The sequence below is a fragment of the Epinephelus lanceolatus genome, chromosome 14 (genome assembly GCF_041903045.1).
Source record: "Epinephelus lanceolatus isolate andai-2023 chromosome 14, ASM4190304v1, whole genome shotgun sequence".
Lineage (NCBI taxonomy): Eukaryota > Metazoa > Chordata > Actinopteri > Perciformes > Serranidae > Epinephelus > Epinephelus lanceolatus.
Window position 1 is genome coordinate 7,044,737 of NC_135747.1, and position 20,993 is coordinate 7,065,729.

The 20,993-nt window shown below is 39.5% G+C and overlaps 1 protein-coding gene across 2 annotated transcripts in view; it reads left to right on the top strand.

The window, feature by feature from the left end:
• dpp10 (dipeptidyl peptidase like 10) overlaps nucleotides 1-20,993 on the top strand; it is a 336,082-nt gene that overhangs the window by 312,328 nt on the left and 2,761 nt on the right. For both annotated transcript variants that reach the window (XM_033617236.2, XM_033617237.2), the window contains exons 14-25: nucleotides 2,470-2,561; nucleotides 2,891-2,938; nucleotides 3,666-3,787; nucleotides 6,225-6,269; nucleotides 11,022-11,120; nucleotides 11,211-11,280; nucleotides 12,837-13,031; nucleotides 15,164-15,218; nucleotides 16,882-16,981; nucleotides 17,384-17,442; nucleotides 18,184-18,256; nucleotides 18,559-18,632. In XM_033617236.2, the coding sequence (XP_033473127.2) occupies nucleotides 2,470-2,561; nucleotides 2,891-2,938; nucleotides 3,666-3,787; nucleotides 6,225-6,269; nucleotides 11,022-11,120; nucleotides 11,211-11,280; nucleotides 12,837-13,031; nucleotides 15,164-15,218; nucleotides 16,882-16,981; nucleotides 17,384-17,442; nucleotides 18,184-18,256; nucleotides 18,559-18,632 (1,032 nt within the window). The remainder of the gene's footprint in view (nucleotides 1-2,469; nucleotides 2,562-2,890; nucleotides 2,939-3,665; nucleotides 3,788-6,224; nucleotides 6,270-11,021; nucleotides 11,121-11,210; nucleotides 11,281-12,836; nucleotides 13,032-15,163; nucleotides 15,219-16,881; nucleotides 16,982-17,383; nucleotides 17,443-18,183; nucleotides 18,257-18,558; nucleotides 18,633-20,993) is intronic.

Genomic DNA, 20,993 nt, shown 5'->3' on the forward strand with positions numbered 1-20,993 from the left:
CAGTATTAGTTTTGGAGGAATAAATCAGTGGGTGAATCTGTGTGGCTTATGATGAATTTTTCAGACCTGATAAAATTTTCTACAATCTATGAGGGAAATACTAATGTACCAACAAGTCTTCAAATTTTCATAGTAAAACTGTGTTTGTGAATGTCCAAAAATCACCCATACGAGTGTTTTCTGATCTGCTACCACAAGGCTTGAGGTTTGGGTAAAGGTTATGGTTTTGTTTTGGTAACTGCATGGCCCCTACTCTGTTAGGTTAAAGGTAAGATCATGGTCAAGGTAAAAAAAAAAAAAAAGGTGAGCAAGACGTGGTGTGAAGCAGCACATGACAAATAAAGGTTACAAAAAACATCGGCCAGAACTAATATTTTAAATAAATAAAATGATTAAATCAGTTATTCTTAGTTATTCTTGAAGAATAATGAAACATCTCTTGAGGACAGTTTTGCATGCCCAACCATTCCCCCAGCCTCCTCCCTAAAGGTGTGCTCAGACTGAACGTAAAGTATACTTTGCCCGGAGTGTTTGTCCAGTCTATGTCAATTTGCCACAAACAGCCAAGGTGCTGTCTGGCACCATAGTGACAATCTTGCGTGTGTGTGTGTGTGTGTGTGTCTGTCTGTCTGTCTCTGTATGTGTGTGTGTCTCTGTATGTGTGTGTACGGTGTAGGAGTCCAGACTTCTTCCAACTCTTGCTATATATGAGTCATAAAGCCTCTGGATAAGCGTACATCATTTGCTTTACCTCAATTAGCATCACCAGTGCTAACATCATGTCTTTAAAATCACTAACATCTTTTCCATCAGCTACACTGTGACTGTATGCAGTCACATCCTATCAACAACTCACTTGTCTTTCAGTCTGAGCAGTGGCTTACTCACCGTAAGCAGTTTTGCACTATCATAACACAGTAATGCTACTTCCACTTCTGCCTGTGACAGACAAGGAGGACAAGTTCTTGTCAGGAAAGCATACAAATGGGCCATTTTTAAAGGTTCCGTATGTAACATTCAGAATATTAATATAGAAGCAATCCATTATTTGCTGTGTAAAGATATAGTGGGGAAATGGCGTCCTGAGCAGACAATGAAGTCACGCTAACTCCGGGTTAGTCTGAATGGGCGGAAGTTCGCTGCATAGATCAGCCTCTCATTGGGTGGAACGAGCCACCCGCTGAAGTCCCGCCCTACCACCTCCGGTTATGTAGCAGTTTTCAACCGTTTTCAACACGTCCTTTACTAACTTTTGTGGTGTTTGATCTTGCGGGGATGTAGCCATTTTTCTGCCATGGTTCACGTCCTGTAGGCGATATTTTTGTGGGCGTGTTACACCAAAACCTGTTTCCCCCCGGCAATATTTTTGCAAGCACACCGTTGCTGTGGCACCGCCCAGAACGATTGTGATTGGTTGAAAGAAATACAAGCAGCCGGGGCGTTTTTTTCACCAATCTTAAAGTGAGAGTCGGCCCAGCTGGACCTTTCTTTTCTTGAGAAAGGTCTGGTGAACGAGACTAACTCTGGGTATATAGTAATTGGAGCCTCTCTATTCTTTGTTGTGGTAGCTGCACGAGCACTAACATGCACGTGGGTCCCTGTGTGTGTATCCCACTGACTAGCATCCCACTGCTGCTCTGCTTGTGCTTTTTCGATGGTTACAGTTGATAACACTCCCCTGAGCCACAGAATGGCGGAATGGTGTCATCCCAGAAGTGTAATGCCCGCCCTCCTCTGCATGTTAATAGGTTGACCTATTACGTCACATACCATACAATCGACAAACAAGTTAACAAGGCATAGCTAGCAGCAAACTGGTGACAACTTTACAGCTCTGTACATTTTGTCCGTCCAAAAATGCATGGCTCGGGATGTAGATTTTACCATCTTGTTCCCGACTTCTTCTTCTGTTGCGCATTTAACACTATTCAACCTTCGGGTCAAAGCCCAGGGCAGAAACTGTAGAGCATGCTCCGAGTGCCTCGGCCAGTTTGGGTTCAATTGACTGTATACATGCAGGAGTAATTCGACTTCCAGTCACATTATCTTGGTGTGTTAGTGCAACTTTAAGAAATTTGCTTTAGTACGATTTCAGTCGCGCTAACAGGTTTGCATGTATTTTAAAAGTCTGGTTTCAGTCAGACTAAGGCAATAAATAGATTTTCTTTAATGTCATGTATAGGTACTGAGTGTTGCTGTTGTTAGCACTATTCGCATTGTTAGCCACTAGAAGCCTAACAGCCACCCCACGCTGAGAGCCGTCAACAGGCATTCCCACCCCAGACTCATAGATATGCTCTGAATGTGGCATACAGCTCCTTTAAACATTTAGGCTTTGAACCAGTGACTTATGCTGCTGTTTATCTGGTATGGGCAGAATACAGTGAGACAAACAGAAGCTAAATTATTAGATGGAGTCTACCAAGTTCAAACAGTTGACTTTTACTCATCTTCTTTTGTTTCTCTCAGTTCAGAGCAGATCAAAATGAAGTCAGACATCTAACATCAGGGAACTGGGAGGTGACCAAGATCATCGCGTATGATGAGAACACTGACAATCTGTAAGTCTAATTATTTAAAAACATACATATCATAGAAAAGCGCCTGGTCTGTCCACTGATGAATCACGTTTGAGACAGGGAACGCTAAATTGTCTCCTTTTCTCCTCAATTCACCATGGATACCACATTCATACTGTACACAAAACCATGTGCTGTTTGCTATCTAGATGTATATATTGAGCTTTTTTTTTCTGTTATTTATTTAAAAGGGACAATGTACAGCTCAAACATAAATGTCACCATTTGATGCTTAAACGTGGAGATAATGAGGTTCAATGTTTAATCTGTCACGTCTTTCTGCTATGATAATTTTTGTTTTCTCTTGACAGTTATTTTCTCAGCACAGAGGGTTCACCACGAAGACGGCAGCTCTTCAGGTGTGTTTTGCACCTGCTTATTATACAGCACTTGCTGTTGACAGTGATTACACTTACAGTGCTTCAACTGCGCATAAAGGTTTTTAATTAAAATTGCTTTTTTTGACATTTGTCATAATAAGATCTTTGCAAGACTCCCACACATTAACCTGATGTTATTGTCAGAGTATTCACCCTGTCTGCTCTGTGTCTTTTTTGAAAACAATTTTATTGATAGTGAATTTACAGACTTTAAAGGATAATGCTGGTATTATTTTATATTTAATTACCTATGAATTTATCCTGCCAACAATTATTGTGTGTATCCAAAGCCTGACATATCTGTTATGCCGTAGAGTTCTAGTATGAATACCTCATTGACTGTCAGTCATTTTCTGTCAATTGACTAGTTGATTAATCCACCAGTCATTGCACCTCTACACTGCTGTTTTGCTACGGTTATCTATAATAAAGTACTGTTTTTTCTTTAGTATTTTATACATTTCAATATTTTCTAGAACATTTTGATCCTTACGTTCTTTGCCGTAGAGATGTAGCCTACATCAGGTTGTGACTATACAGGTAAACAGTTAGTTGGATGTTTTATTGTTGGTTTTGATCAACAATAGGGGATTTTTCTGACCTTGATATAAAGATAAATTAATGCCAGCATTACCCTCAAGCTTTTACTCAAAATGTTTTGTGCTTCTTGTCTTATCTTCCTAATTTTATTATCTCCTCTCCTCAGTGTTAAAACTGTGGGACTGTTCCCACGACGGTGCTTGACATGCGAGCTAAATAAAGCTCACTGTCTATACTTCGATGCTGACATCAGCCCCACAAACCAACACATTATCCTCCACTGTAAAGGTACGCCATCAAATATCATTAAAAGCTCTCCCAGTGTCTGTTCTTAAATTTCTTGGTAAAAATAGAGCATCTTCAGCTTTCACAAAGTGACGTATTTAAATACAGCCATAGTAATCGTAATGTGAGCACAGTCAAAAACTGTTTGCTTCCCTCAATCAGCAACACCTGTGTTTTCTGGCATGAAGTTAAATACACCATGGCCTGCCTCAGCTACTAACATAAGCCACCTAATGGCGACGCAGGATAGTACATTTAACACTAATCAAATATGGCTCCAACACACTTTATTGATGGCAGTTTGAATGCACAGATACTGTGATGAAATCCTTAGAACCATTGTCATGCCATTCATCAACCACCATGCCCACATGTTGCAGCATGATAATGCACGGCCCCATATTGTAAGGATCTGTACACAATTCCTGGAAGCTGAAAACATCCCAGTTCTTGAGCATGTTTGGGATGCTGTGGATCAGCGTGTACAACAGCATGTTCCAGTGCCTACCATTATCCAGCAACTTCACACAGGCCACATTAAACACCCTAAACAACTCTATCATGTAAAATCCTAAATATGTCAAAGATCAAACTGCACATTTTAGATTGGCTTTTTATTGTGACCATCTCAAGGCACACCTGTGGAATAATGATGCAGTTTAATCAGCATCTTGATAAGCCACACCTGTCAGGAGGATGGATTGTCTTGGAAAAGGAGCAGTGCTCACTAACACAGATTTTAACAAATGTGTGACCAAAATTTAGGAGAAATATATCTATTATGTGTATAAAAAAGTCTTAGACCTTTAACTTAAAAATATGGGAGCAAAACAAAGGTGTTGTATCTAATTTTTTTTGTTCAGTATACAACTGAAGAGGACTTCCCACATAACATAATGAACAATTGGATAAATATGTGTCAGAGTGCAGAATGAGTCATCTAGAAAGATAATTTCTCATCCAAACTATCCTTGAAATGACCTGTCTGCAGACAGCACACTGCCAACTGCATCATCTTTTAAATCTGTCTGTAATTATCTCTACTCTTGTTTTAAGACTTTAAGGCTTTGAGTAATCATCTTAACTTGTTTTGAATCATATTAATATGACTGCAATATCTCTGCATTGTAGATTAACGCTGACTGACAGCAGAGTGATACAGAAGTTAAACTTTCATTGTATGGCATGAATAAGCTTAATCAAAAAGATAATATACAGATGTGGTCATCCAAACACACTGGAGGGCACTAACCTTGAATAACATGAGCTTTTACCTTTGAGTTAAAATTGATTGTAGAGTTAGAGACAACACTGCAGATGGTGGCGGGTGACATATTGAAAAATTATTTGAAATTGGGGAAACAGTGTTTAATGTTCCTAATTTATTCTTCCATTTTTAGCCAAGCTGAGATCATCTGGCAGGGTTCGCCTATTGTAATCTGTCACCCTCCAACTATTCAGTTTTAAATTCATCTCTCATCAGTTCCAAATGAGAGGCATAAAATTAAACAATTAGCCACTCTATTCTGTATAATTACTTTTAGGTAGCATTATTGGGCAGCGAGTATCTTATTTAATAGAGGGTAACTCTTTATATTGTTTGAGGTTTCAATTTATTTTCAGCAGATGAGAGTGCTTCATGCTCAGAAGCATTTGGGCCTTGGCGCAGTGATTTATTGGACAATAACACAGTTCCCTTTCCCAAAAGCAATAAAAATAATGGAGAAAGCTTGTTGTCTTTGGAGGGCCAAGTTCACATGACCCCAACAAGTGCGCGCTGACACCTGTTTTCATCAGGAGGAAATCCAGCCTTTTAATTCCACTCATAAAATGCTTCTGATTGGTTTAGTGTTGAAAGCAGGTACATGCACGTAATGAAACCATTTCTCTGTGTGACACTATTGAATGTTGTAAGAAATGCAAAGGTCAAAGCGAAGGCAGCCCACCAACAGTAAGTCCAAGAGAGGAGATAAAGTGAGAGTTACAGTATGTGTTTCAATACAAAGAAAGTGGAGCAGGAGGAATGTGGTTGGTGTGGTGTGTGTTTTGCAGTTGTCAAGGGAACAATTCAGCTGCAGCTGAACTATTGAGCAAACCTGCCATCCTATTAACCTCTGACTAAGTATTTTACAATAGGATGTTGAAAATAACTGGCTTAATTTGACAGTCTGAGGCTATTAGGGAGGCAATGACCTTTAACCCCTAATTGATACAACAAGACGACTGCCTGCATTTGACTTTTGTGTAGCTGCTTTAGAGGAGCAACCTTGTCACACAGAAACATACCATTTACAATGTTTGAAGAACGCCACAGTTTCTACTTGGTCATTTTAAAAATTGTCCTTCACTATCTGCAAAGCACACAGTCCTTCAGTGAGGATTATAGTGTAACATGAAAATGTTTTAAATTACACTCACAAGCTTTTATTTTTTCTTTCAGGTCCTGGAGCCCCCACTGTGATCTTACACAGCCTCAATAATTCAAGTAAGGACTCCATTTATTCTTGTGAAAATGACAGGTATGTGATGAAATCTGTGGCTCTATGGGCTATGCTAACTTTGCACTCGCCATGGCTGTAGAGATTTGAGGAAATGAGGTTTAACAATCTATATTTAGGCAAGTTGCGCAGATGAACTTGATTTTTACATGAATCATTCACTCTGAGTCTGGCGGGAGATAAATACAGAAAGAAGACACCTGAAATGGCCATTATGCATACAGCTGCTGCCTATTAGTGCAGTAGGCCAAGCAACTAAAGCAACTTCTGAAGAGGAGATACTTTTGGATACTGTGGATATAAAGCCTTACACTGGCTGCTCATCACCTGTCTTAGACCATCGCTACATAAAACTGGTCTCGCATAGGCAGTTGCCAAGCCATTGTTCCAAAGACCCATAATAATTCTGAAGCCTGTTATCTTGAAAACAAACGCCCATTGCTCCAAAGGGTCATTTCTCTAAAAATATGCTACACACTACACACTATCTCAAATAAGAAGCACACGGCTTATTATTATGCAGAATTACATCATCTGACCTTTCTACTATGGCAAAAGAATGACCCAACCTGCCCTGTTGTGCTTCTGGTTAGCTTACCCTGATATTCTTACCCTAACCTTTACCAACCTCACTCCTCATGCCTAAACCCCACCAAATTTAACCAGCAAAGACAATGAGCATTAGCCAGTCAGAGTAGAGCAAGTCATACATTTGCCATAGGAAGATCTGATGATGTCATTCTGCATATTAATTGGCCATGTGCTTCTGTTTGGGAAAGTGCCTTCTGAGAAACAGAAAGAATTTCTTCAGAATTGGCACGAACATCCACTTGGACTTATTAAAATTTGGTGGTCAAAGGTCAAAGTCACTGTGACTTTGCATCTGTCTAACTCTCGTGAATGCAATATACCAAGACGGCTTCGAGGGAGTTTCCTCAAATTTTGCACGAATGCCCACTTGGACTCAAGAATAACCTGATTATAATTACACGATAAAAAGTCAAATATAAAAGGTCACTGAGACCTCACAAAACATGTTTTTGGCCATAACTCAAGAATTCATACACTAATTATAGCTGCTGTGCAGCAATGGTCGGGGCCGGGCAATTTTAGGCAAAATTAGGCAATTCTGAGCAACACACACACTAAAACAAAGCATATCGCAACATAGAAGTTACATCATATAATTATGGCACGCCCTTCAAATTGTGGATGAGTGGCTGAAGTGATCAGACTCATAATATACAAAGGAAAGAAAAAACTCAAGAACAAGAAACTAAGAATAACATTAACTGCTAGCAATTATGAACAAACTGGCCTGATCTAGCTTAAAGCTAAACATTATCCATGGTGACAAAGATGAAAACATTTTTTAAAATGTAAAAGCAGCTGTTGGATAGACTCTGCATATTGACTGATAGCTAAGCCAAATAAACTGGGAAAAGAGACAAGGGATAACAGGGAAAAGTGTTGATAAAGAGTATTTGTCTCCCCGCAAAACTGCTTGGATCATAATTATTTTAACCTTGGTAGTCTCTAATCCACATAGCATGATGCCTGAACATAGGACTTTCACATTAGAATGTCTGTTCTGCCTTAGCTGAGGCTTGAACTCACAACTTCTGAGACTGAGGTCTGTCTTCTATCTCAGTGAGCTAATTGGCAAGTGACAGTTCATGTGTGGCTTCACAAATTGACTAGGCCAAGCATCAGGGTGCCAGACAGTAGCCATCCATGCCATGGAAAAGCAAATTTCAAAGTGAAAGTTCCAAAGCTGTAGCACATATGGTTGATTTGTTATGAATTTTCAAAGTTTAGAAATTTAGAGGCTTGCTGTAGCGCCACCATCAGGACTATTGTCCTGTGTTTCCAGTTGAGGACATCTGGCATGGGACTGGACCTTTATGAAAAGTTTGGGTAGATTTCTCTTATGGAAATGTTGCACGAGCTGAGGCTTGAACTCACAATCTTCAACACCAAGAACCATCCATCCAGCTTCACAAATTGACTAAGCCAGTCACCTGTGTGCAAGACAGCAGCTGTTAGTGTGTAAAGGCACATTTCAAACGGCTGTCAAAAATTCAGTTATTAAGACAAAAATCCGAAAATACACAAATTGCATCTAGACAGTATGGAGATGTTGGTAATTTGTTTTTAACAATGATTTATTGGCTCCATAAGTGAAAAACTGATGTTTAAAAATGCCATTTTTGCATGGACTCCAATTGTTCGCATCAGAGCAAAATTCATAATGTTGTAAAAAATTCAGTTTTTGAGATAAAATTCTGATATTTTCCAAGCATCATCTACCATGACTCCAAAATTTTCTCATTTTTTTTAATGAACATTGAAAATGTATTTAGCAAGAATTTGCAAGTATATGTTTATAATACCGTTTACAGTCAAACATTTTGATGCACTGTAGGCTCAATTTTCGATAAATCAAAAATCTGTGTGGATCATTTGTGTAGGACAGTCTGAAGATGCTCTGTAGCAAGTTTGGTGTCAATTGAGCAAAAATTGTGGGAGGAGATAGGTTTAATAAGTTTTACAGTTTTTGAAAAAAAGAGCGATGGACTTCATAATTTGCAATAGGTTTAAATGTACAAAAGTTTCTTCAGTATTGGAACTACATTTTGGTGAAAGTTGCAAATCTGTAGCACATATGGTTGATTTGTTGTGAATTTTCAAAATTTTGAACTTTAGAGGCTTGCTGTAGCGCCACCATCAGGACTATTGGCCTGTTTTTGCAGCTGAGGCAATCTGGCATGGGACTGGACCTTTGTGCAAAGTTTGGTGATTTTTCGCACATGGGAAGTAGGATTTCCTCGGAAGAAGAAGAAGAAGAAGAACATGCAGGATAACAATAGCTTAGGCTGCCCGGACCCTAATTATGACATTTCACCAAATGTCTAATAGCTTGTATGGTGAAGTGATGTCATTTTATATCCAAAAGATCAAAGGTCAGCTTCACTGTGACATCATAATGTTTCCTTTCTAGCCGTTACTCAACATCCTATCTCAGGAACAGAAGGGTCAGATACTCATTTGGTCAGATACTGAATTGGTGACACTAATCCATGGGTAACCATGTTGAAACTGTACTGATTGTATAGATCATCTGTGCTGCTGAGGGCTGGGAGATGTGTGTGAAGCATCCGTGTTTTCACAGACATGGATGTAAACTGTAACTGCAACTTGAATGGTTTGTGGAGGCATACAAACGCAGAGCGGTAACCCTTGTTTCGCTTAAAGCCAAATTATGATGGGTTCAGCTTGCTCTTTCTCCAGCGCTGGCACAGGGTAAGACATGTCTGGTTGTATGAGACTAGATACTGTTTTTTACAACTCAGGATTCAACATATTGTTCAGGTTGTTGGATACATTTTTGAAATTACTAAATTATCAATTTTACAAATTACCAATTAAAATAAACCAAAACTAAATCTTGCCTCGTCCATGTCCATGAAACCTCTTCTTTTGTGATTTGTTTAGAGTATAAACAGCTCCAGTTTGTGATTGCCTTGATGGGGTTTCTGAAGCCATGGTCTGAGTCTATTAAAAAGTAGTCAGTGCAGAACTTGACTGGGGGTTGATGAGTTTTTCTTTTTGGAAGTGGCCTTCTATCTGAGCCAACAGCGTTAATAGACCATATGAGCTTCACTTCGTTTTGGGTTGATTCTGGTCAACAGGGGGGCTTCCCAATCTGGATTTCTTCCTTTTTCTTTCTTTCTTTCCCACAGCCATGAATTCAAACGCACATGCTATACACACATGGTTGCATTAACCACAAGCACACACAAACACTCACGGTGCAAACATGCTTCTTCTTGTTATCCATGTCTGTATGTCTATCAGTAGATTTTTTTAACAGCTGTGCTGCTGAAAAGCAAGCAATTTGCCCAGGGTTATTTGGATAGGCCCTCCATCCACAGCTGGGAACTCAAGGCCCCTGGCGGTTTCATAATGAGGCGTCTATTGATTTTGGGTTTTCCATTAGAAGTGCTGGATGAATTCCATTTCATTTAGCTGCTTCTCAGATGGCTTGAATGGAAAAATGGCCAAACCAGAGTCATTGTTTATTACATGTGGAGAAAATACTGGGGCTCCTGTTTGTGAGCCAGAATGAGCAAGCTGCTGCGAGTAAATGCCTTTCAGAAATGGAACCTTTTGGCTGTATTTTTTGTGCTCATCCATGCTTAACAGTAGTACAAATGACCATTATTATTATGGTTTGAATAAGGGTCAGCAGCAAATTATTTTATTTCCTTTCCCAATTCACAAACTAATTCCAGCTTTGGCAATTTTTGTCAGCCTTTGTACAAATCCCTCTTTTTGATTCAAAAGCTAAAAGAAAAAAAAAGAAAAAACACTTGTTAAAAAGGTGATTTACCATCATCTTTGGTCTAATATTTCATATTACAGTCTCATCACTTATTACAATTTAGAACCGTCTCCTTTATTTGCAACAGCTAAACCCCAAAGAGATGAAATCCAGGAATGTATTCAGCTTCCTGAACCATCTAAATTGACCACAAAATGAAACAATGTCAGAAATGATCCGCAAGACTCAGATCTCGTCCCCTTACCTACACCTTCCATCTCATCTCATTATATCACTGGATCCAAAGACAAAGCCTTGTGTTATTATGGGTCATTTGTATGCAGCAGCACTTTGATTATTGGCAGCAATTTTTAGTCTCTTTCATCCTTTAAACACGTTCCCCTCATCTTTACAGATTACTACATCCTTGAGAACAACTCTTTGCTGAAGGCAGCCTTGAAGTATAAAAGGATCCAGCTGACTGACTTCAGAACTGTTCAGATGGAACATTTTGGTGAGAATAATGTATTGGTTTCTATATTGTCACTGTGAATCGCAGACAAATAGGTGATGCCATCGTTATTTTTTTTTTTCACTTTTACAGATTTACCTTTGAAGATCTCCTATCCACCAGACTTCTCTGAGTCCCGTCACTATGGACTATTGTTGATGATGTAAGTATCATTTGTAATGACACCTCAGAATATGCCGCAAATGCATACTGATGAATTCTGTTTCTGACATAAAATCTCCTTTGTTGGCGCAAAGAGCAATAGAGAAGACAAAATGTTTGTGTAGTGTACAGTCAAAGCCTGATATATCTTCTTCCTCTGTGCCAAAGAGCTCCATTTCTGTCCAAACAATGTTAAAACACATCAATGAGTCCCACTGTTGCACTGGGTTACATGATCTTTTGTTACCAAGAACACACAATGTAGTTTATTTGACTCAATCCCACACCGTCCTGCTAACATAAATACTCACTTGGGACTAAATGTGTATAAATCAGCACCTGAAAATTGTCCCCAACAAATAAACTATGTACTGCCTTTGTGTCATGTTTGCCAAAAACTACAGTGCCCAGCTGTTTTAGAAAATTATGGAGCCTTTAAAAATGAGTGGTTTCAACCTGTTTTCATTCTTTCAAAGAGTGCAAATGTTACATACAGTAATAGCAGAACACTGGCACATGGCATGGCTAAGGTGCAACAAATGTAACTTAAAACAAAGGAAGGACATTGTTCAAAAAAGCACCTAATTTACAAATAACTTCTGGCTTATCTGATTCTGCACAATAAGCTTGCTCATGCAGCTCCTCCATGGCAATCTTAAATAAACCATTACAATTCACGATGACCCCGGGATATTTAAAGCAATAGGCAATCTCTATGTTACTTAGAGTTTTAAGTAGTTTCATTACTATTAACCTTCAAAGTCCATCTCTCACAGAAATTGCACGTATGACCCATTGCTTCCTGTAGCCCTTATTTTGTTGAAGACATGATCGTTTTTACGCCCCTCTGCATTTCATAGTGATGCACAGGGCACCCTTTAGCATCTGTATGTGATGTACAGCTGAAACGCACTGTAACGGTTGCAGTTAGATTTAGGCAACAAAACTACTTGGTTAGGTTGAGACCTGGGTGAAAGTCTTGTTTTGTTTGACCCATGCACCGCTCCTCCCTCCCATTTTATGCGAACTTCTTTGCTCTTTACCATGCATCTCTCAGTGTCAAGTATTGCTACGGATGAGTTTACACTGGAGTTAGCTGAAAGCTCAGTGTGTCTCATAAAGGTGGTAAAGGGTGTCTTTGGTGTCCATATCACACATAAAGGGGCGTGACAAAGCGCTAGCATTGTCAGTAGAAACCAATGGACTTACAGCTGAGTGCCACAGACAGGGTACGGGTTTAAGGGTATAAGTCAGAAATGACTGAAAGACAGGCCATCACACATTGCTGGTTCAGGTATTTTAATGGGATTTGTTGCAGAAAAATGACAGCCATATGCTTTATTATGAGTTACTATATGTTGTTAAGACAGACAAACTTTAAAGCAGGCTACTTGAGTAGCTCAACACATTAAAACAAATCTTCTGAAAAAGCAACCTAATCCTTCTTGGTGCTTTTTCATATTCACCAGCATTCTATTGATTCAGCTCCAGCAGTTTGAATTTGCTAGTTGTGATCCTCTCAGTTTTCCTTACTAGCATGTCCTTTATTCTGCTCAGTGACACTGCCCCTGGTGGTCAGGCTGTGAGCGACCGCTTCTCTCTCAGCTGGGACTCTGTGCTGGTCAGCTCAGACAGCGTCATCGTGGCTCGCCTGGACGGCCGAGGCAGCGGCTTCCAGGGTCAGAGGATTCTGCACGAGGTTCACCAGAGGCTGGGAACTGTTGATGTTCAGGACCAGATTGCAGCAGTAGAGTGCGTTATCAAATTACCTTTATTCAACTTAAAACCATCTTGCAAATGACGAAGCTAAAGAAATCCTCTTTATAACACATCCAAAACCTCTGAACAGAGGCTTCATAATTGTCACATTCATTCTGGCAAACTTTGAACCTGATGTTTTGGAGTGCAACATAGCACTGGTCAGGATGAACAGTATGTTATCTGAAACAATACTGAAAATATAGTGTTTTTAATGGCTTTCCAGTTGCAGCTGCAGCTTTATTCTTAGCTGTAATCTCCAAACAAAGTTTTGATTGAAATTTGCAGAGCTTTTTTTCATTCCTTGGAGGTGTAAACAAGAAGAAAAAAGCTGGCATTGCTTTTGTTTGCAATCTCTTTTTATGCATCTTAATTGAATGCACTTGTCAATGTGGTACTAGATTCCCCTTATTATTATGTTTTCTCTGCTTTGATGTCTCTTGTCTTCCAGCAGGAAATGTTTCTGCGTGCTCCAGCTGGGTTTTCTTTTAATTTCCAGCCAATTGTCTGTTATTTCACAGATTACTTGTTAATTTCACTTAATTGTTGCTCAAAGTATTAAATATATCACACAAATAAAATTTACAAAGTATAAAATATATTTTGGTTTTCATAAAATACTGTTTTAGAGGAATTCATCACCCAAAATGACCATTTGTATGTCAGTTACTCACCACATGTTACATTAAATTCTTGGAAAAAACATTTTTCTTGCATGCCTCCATGGTGAACTGAGAATCAAAAAAAAGGAGCAAAGTCTTGATGAACTGAAGACATAGAGAGCTGTGTTTAACAACAGCAAGACTAAATCGAGACATCTTTTTACAAACTCACAAAACAGCATAATCCAAGTCTCATTTATCCAGTTGTATGCTCAGTACCTCCCAGACAGACAGCCCTTTCCAATGGGGAGCATAACTGTAAGTGAGACTCAATTGACAAAAACAGCAATGTTATCTTGCTTAACAAGGAAGCTGCTGGTCTACTGCTGCCTCAATCAGTTAGTCTGTTTGTGTTATTTGTCACTCTGGTGTTTTAAAGGGTTAGTTCAGCTTCACCAAAGTCATTCAATAATACAAACTACCACTAGATAACTTCAAATCACCAAGAATGTTTTTGGATTCTTTGTTCACTGTTAAAAGTTATCTTCCATGAAAGCAATGTAAGACAGGGTGCGGAGTGTGATATGAAAAATGGTCTTTTGGAGAGTGAGTATTCCTGTAACGTACTGAGAGTATTTTACACAGTGGACAATGGGGTAGATAGATAGGTTAAACCTGACATGTTTGGATATTCCTCACACACTATACAATGGGGTGTATTTGGGGTGGTGGTAGCTCAGTCCATAGGGACTGGGCTTGGGAACCAGAGGGCCCACAACCCTCTGGTTCCCAAGCCCAGTCCCTATGGACTGAGCTACCACCACCCCAAATATACCCCGTTGTATAGGGGGGGACTTGAGCCAGTCATGGCTCAAGTCCCCATATAGACCAAGGTGTCCTTGAGAAAGGCCTGAACCCCCCAACTGTTCTGGGCACCTGTCTAAGGCAGCCCCTTTGCTCTGACATCTCTTCATTTAATGCCGAGGGCCCTGTTTGTGCATGCCTGTGTATTTTGGGCCTGTGTGTATATGACAATTTGGGGGTTAATAAAGTATATTTTCCTCTTCATGTGATTAATCACGATTTTATCTTTTAATTCTACTAACCTTAAGCTGCAGCTCACAGCGGGTTGCCAGAGAGATTAGAGCGACCTTAATTTGAAAACAAATTGGTCTCACCAAACTACATGTGCTCATCACTTTGCATTAATTAGCAAACCAGCTCCACCACAACAATCTTGGTTACCAGTCTTTTTCAACGAGATGATTTGCACACAGTCTCTGAGGCTCTATAATTCTACCAGATGTGACTGTTGAAAGATTTGTGACACAACTTCTCACGTTTTGGTGTAAATATACAGTAAAAATAGCAAAAACAAGTCATATAATGAAGTAAAATTCAACCAGAAATTTTAGGTAGTGTAACGATCAATCTAATCCATAACAGTCTGCCATTTTGAAGCTGAGTTTCAGATGATACAAATGGGTTAATGTCCATTGATATGAATGTGTTCCTTTTTTTCAGATTCATGATGAAATTTCCATATATTGATCGGACACGGATAGCAGTGTTTGGAAAGGTGAGCCCATGTTCTCCTTTATAATTGCATTTAAAATTCATTTGAACTCCACTCTGTTTTTTCTGTATGCATACTACATTCTCATCATAAGTGCTATATCATAGGCAACTGGACTTGCTTGCATTTCCCACACCAGTCCGTTAAAACTGATGAAGCTTCTTGGATAAGAGGCCAAACGTCTTCAAGAAACGCAAGCAAGTCCAGTCGCCTATGATATAGCACTTATGATTACCATGACCTGGATGACTGAGGATCTTCACCGGCACATATTACATGCTGCTGCCACTGAACAAAATCTATGTACAGTAAATTAATTTACAAAAATTTTAATGTTGATGTTGCTTTTTTTTACTTTCCACTCAAGCAGGTTATTTCTTTCTGTGCACATATTATGGTTACCACTCATATCTGGTTAGCATTGTAACGGGAGTGTTTAGCCCACCTTCTTGTTCCGCTACTGGTTAACACTGTCAGCTCTGCCGGCACTGTTGCCACTGTTTATGGGGTTAGTATGGTTAGCTGCTAGCTGCCAGCTCAACCACTTCCATGTTGAGAACCATGTGCAGACAATCCCACCCCAAACTCTGAATCATAAGCCCTGTTTCCATCAAACACTTTTAGTATGGTACCTTTGAAACCAAAAGTAACTCTTCAGACATGGTACCTAGACCCTAGGTCCATTTAGCATTTTCACCACAAACAGTACTCTTAAATGTGGGTGGAGTTGTTGTCACCTGCCGCTCTGTCCAGCACTCACTGTATTTCCTCATCATCGGTGACACTGATGGAAGTTTGCACCTCATTTATAGTCCCCAGAACGGAATTGCACGGCAACGTTTTCAGAACAAAATAGAACAGGCTGCAGTGAGAGTCGCTCTTGATGGGATATTTAAAAATAGTGAGTTTGTGCATTTAGTCCTTCTCAGGCAAGTGCGGGGGTTTAGTATTGCAGGAGGAGGCCACGGGAATGACGCACCACAACGCTATTGTTTTCTTCAAATGAGGATTAGAATATATGATAATCCAGTTGAAATTATTATATACTGTATTTTTAAACCCTTGAGGATCCACTCATTGCTAAAAGTGTATGTCATCCAAGAGAGACAATGGAATGGTCAAAGTTGTCATGTTGAAATTTAAGGTGTGTTGATGTATTTACATGTCAGCTCATACATTGAGTAACATTACAAGTAAAAATTCCACCTTAAAAGTTTCCTGCAGTCAGCCAAGTGAATTAAATTATCTTCTTCTCAGTCTATAGTTGCCCTGGTATGAAAAGTGGTTTCATACTGTAAGCTTCAAAACCAACTCAGCCCTGAGCAAGAGTCAGCGTCTGCTATTGACCAATCAACACATTGCAGTGTTTCTAGCTCCACCTTTTATTATCGGATCTGTGTGTTAGGTGACCAAAAGTATAGGGGTAACCAAAAATGGGCGGAGAGTAGGGAATGGTTCTATTGGTACCATCCACAACTTTCACAATGGAAATGGAAAAAAATGCATTCTAAACTGAACTGTACCGTACCAGAGTGCTTGGTGAAAATGGGGCTATATAGAAGCTCTACTGTTACATACAGTGTCATTTAGTTATTTTTCAAGTGATTTTTGTGGCTTTAAGGATTTAGCATCAAAGTTGCATGAATGTTTATGTCTGTCTGTTCAGGGTTATGGAGCGTACATCACATTAATGATGCTCAAGTCTACTGACAGCCTATTCAAATGTGCGTGTGCAATGTCACCAGTGACAGACTGGAAACTCTATGGTGAGTACACAATTCCTCCACAAATCTTACATCATGATGAATTTCTTTCCTCATATTTGGCATCTGGCAAGTCAAGTAAAATGATCAAATATAAAAATGGACAATGATTTTTTGTGCTTTAGCCTCTTCAGAACCTGCTTACATCTGACAAAATAGTGAGATGTATCTTAGCTTTTAGCAATAAAACACCTCATGTGAAGACCAGGGTAAAGAGCAATCTTTAGTCTAAAGATGACACAGAGGGCCCTTACACCTACACAAGGTGTTATTTCCTCCTCGCTGGAAGCATTTCATTTGGTCTAAGGATGACAGGAACTCCACTTTATTTAGGTACTTAGCTGCAGCTGAAGCACTGTCTACCGGCAGCACTGTTAAAGAATGTATCACTTCTCATTTGCACAGCATCAGCGTTCTCTGAGAGATACCTCGGCATGCCATTACGGGATGACAGCAGATATCAGGTGCGTGTTTACTACCTCCCCTCACTTGTTTGCCGTTGATCTTTGAAAGCGGCTTGCCGAAACATCACTGACACACCTACAGTTAAGCTCCCACAGTTACTGAACGCTGCTATCAAAGTCAGAGGCAGCGATGCTTCACCTTTTCTTGTGTTTTTTTCATGCTCCGTAGGATTTTTGTCACTCATCTCTTTGGTAACCGTGTGCGCCAGTGTGTCAGATCACATGCCGGAGGTTTTTTTTTTTTTTTTTTTTTTTTTTTTTCATGAGCTGCTGCAAAGAGTTGCCTGGCTCTCTCAGGACTCCCGCACAGATGAGGTGTTTAGCTATCAGAAGTGTTTTCCACAGCGATAGGAACGAGGCAGTGGGGGAGAACAAAAGTGCTATTTGCAAGCAGATTGTAAACAGCCAAACAAATCTGTCCCAAACAAGTAATTCATTGCTTTCAGTATGCTGTGGCTTTGCATTTCCTATCTGCAGCCATCTTTTACACCTTTTTTCCTCAAAATTTGCACACAAACTATAATACTCCAAGCATTGAGAACACTGTCAATGGGAGATTGTTTATCACTTGAAAATATCAAATTAAATTGAGTGTCTGTGTGTGCATGTAATCAGGGTGTAATGCAATTTACCACAATGGCTTTCATTTGATCATACTTCTTTCTTTTTATTGCTTTCCACCATGCCAGTTTGCATATCTATCTATTTATTATCTCTCCACTATTTCTGATTTTCTCACAGTTTTCCAGTGTGCTGCAGAATGTTCAAGCACTTAAGGAGCAGACACTGATGCTGGTGCACGGCACAGCAGATGGTAAGAGAAAATAAATTGTGATAGAATGAAAATACTGTATCTGTGGTGCATCACTGCTGAGCACAAAGAAGCATGCAATCCTGCAACGTAATGAGGCAAATGGTTTTTAATCAAAAGATAAAAGGAAAAGTGGGATATCTAAATTGATGCTGGGATTTCCAGAGCAAAACATCCACAGATGAACCATGCATGTTATATTTGTTGAGGTATTTCCATCCTGCCAGAATCTGATTGTCTCTTCTTTTTCCCCAGTTAGGATTCAGTCTGAATCTTGCTGACATGCTTCATTTCTTTATTCCCAGCCAACATCCACTTTCAGCATACTGCTGAGCTCGTCAAGAACCTTGTGAAAGTTGGAGCAAACTACTCAATGCAGGTGTGTATTGCAAAAAAAAAAAGAAAAAGAAAAACACAGAGGCACATCCTCTATTCTGCATTAAAAATATTGATGGAAATAAACATTTTATATAATGCAACACACACAAAACAATGTAAATAATACATTTAGAATTGCCTTAGTATCAACATGTATTGAGTCAGCCCAAACACTCAGACCTGCCAAATAAAATGTGCAAACACTGCTGCTGGGGATTCAGATGGGTTGTGCTTTTCTGTAACAACTTAAGTAATCATAGACTGTAGAGAAACTTGGATGCAGAGTTTGTAAGATCACATGTAGTTTTTTTATAGTCGTAGAGTAAGGTACATCTAGAGAAGTCAGTTAATTGTTTGGATTTCATTATCTAAATAGAGGCAACATAGTGGAGGTGAGACATGGCAGCATGATGGATTATTTATTGATAGTGATTTATATAAAATCATGTGTATTTGGAAAGCTGTAGGAGCCCCTCATTTCTCTTAATATCTACAATGCAAGTGGTGAGTGCAAAGTAACTAAAATGTCCCTTTAAGCAAACATGCAATGTACCAAATATACCACCTTTTTAATCCTTCAGATTTTTTTAAAGGAAACATTGTCAAAATAATTTACAATGAGCAGTGCAATTCTTTTATGTCATTCTCTTGACATAATGTTGTGTGAGAGATTTTATTACGACAAAAATTAGTTTTTTATGGATTTTTTGTTTTCATCAAAGTAGACACAGACAGCAAACATGGGGACATAGACAACCCCAAATCATTCCCTACTCCTCAAATACCAACGCTTGGTCAGTGGCCCTCGGCATCACATACTAACCCACAGAGGCACCCTTTAGTGACTGCATTAGACCCAGCAAACGTAGTATGAAGAGAATCCCACCCTAGGTGGATTCTCTTCATACTACGTTCGCTGGTTTTGAGGGAGGCGGTGGATGGGCCAAACAAACTGGATCATTTCTAATGTAGTCTGTTTGAAATGAAGCTGGTAGCCTCTGCAGTTGTGGTGAGTAAAAGCCCCGCCATTTTTTAATTTTCTTACTTTATGTCCGTCTCCATTATAAAGAAATAACATTCTTTGCTAGCTTGATGCTAATGGCAGTACTCACCAGGTTGTTAAAAAGCCTCTGCTGTTTCACACCATCATTTCCCCCTTTACTCTGTGTGGTAACATCCCTAGAGGAAATATTAAAAACGCTGGGGTGTTGTTGTCATACAGTTGTCTACAGCAGCAGATTACTCTGTGTTCCAATTGGTCAGAGTGACGGCTGTGATGAGAGAAGTCATGAACGACAATAAGAAAATCAAACATGCTAGACTTTCTGTTGACGTGGTATCGCTGGTCGTCTACTATGGCACACTACATGAAATGAAATGATGGATTAACACATACGACACGCCGACACCGTATATCACTGCGTCGGGCTATAATCAGGCTGATATCGTGTCATGTGAACCAGGCGGAAGGGGAGGTGTATGGGTACATCAAGCACAGGAGACCGGTGATTGTGTCTTGTGTGAAACTAAAAGTCACCGTTATATTGTCATCTGATTTGGCATGTGACCACAATCTTATCCCAATCCTAACCAAGTAGATTTGAGTAGGGATGAGATCACATTGATGTTTCAGACTGCAAATCATGTCAAATAACTCTGGGACCTCTGGGCTCATATCTACATTTACAACAGTTATGCTCCAGAAGTACAACAGAAAGCAGACTTTACCTTGGCTGAATGGCATCCTCTGACATCCAATGAAGACAAGAGATGCACCCTTGGAGAAAATATATTGAATTCAGGTTTGGAAACTGATGGGCTGGTATATCAGGGTCTCAGAAACAAAGTTTCTATGCAGTTAAGGAAGGTTAAAGAAACTTACTTTCTTGACACCATTAAACAGGCACAAGAACTTAAGTTAAATGGGATCCTTCAGAGTGAGAGCCTAATGGTTGCATCTAATTCTACATCTATTTTAAAGAATGGTTTTAAATAATGATTCAACTGCATGAAACAGAGGAGGTAGGAGGCAAGTAAAATTACTTACCAAATTCAAAAGCAAAGACAGTTGGAGTGTTTCCCTGAAAAACTACAAAGACAATTTAACAACTTCAATACTAACATCATACATAAGTCACTGGAGGAGAGTACATTTCCCAATGTTCTGAAATATTATAACTGTAAGAGACAGGGTGTAAGCAGGGGTGTAGTGGAGGGTATATGCAGGTATACAAGGTATACCCACCTCTTTTTCTGGGTGTTTACAGCATGCCTATCTAACTGCCAAAAAAACATTGGAATATATAGGAGAGTATACCCACTTCCTACTTGGTAACCTACCCGTCTACCTTGTAATAGACCC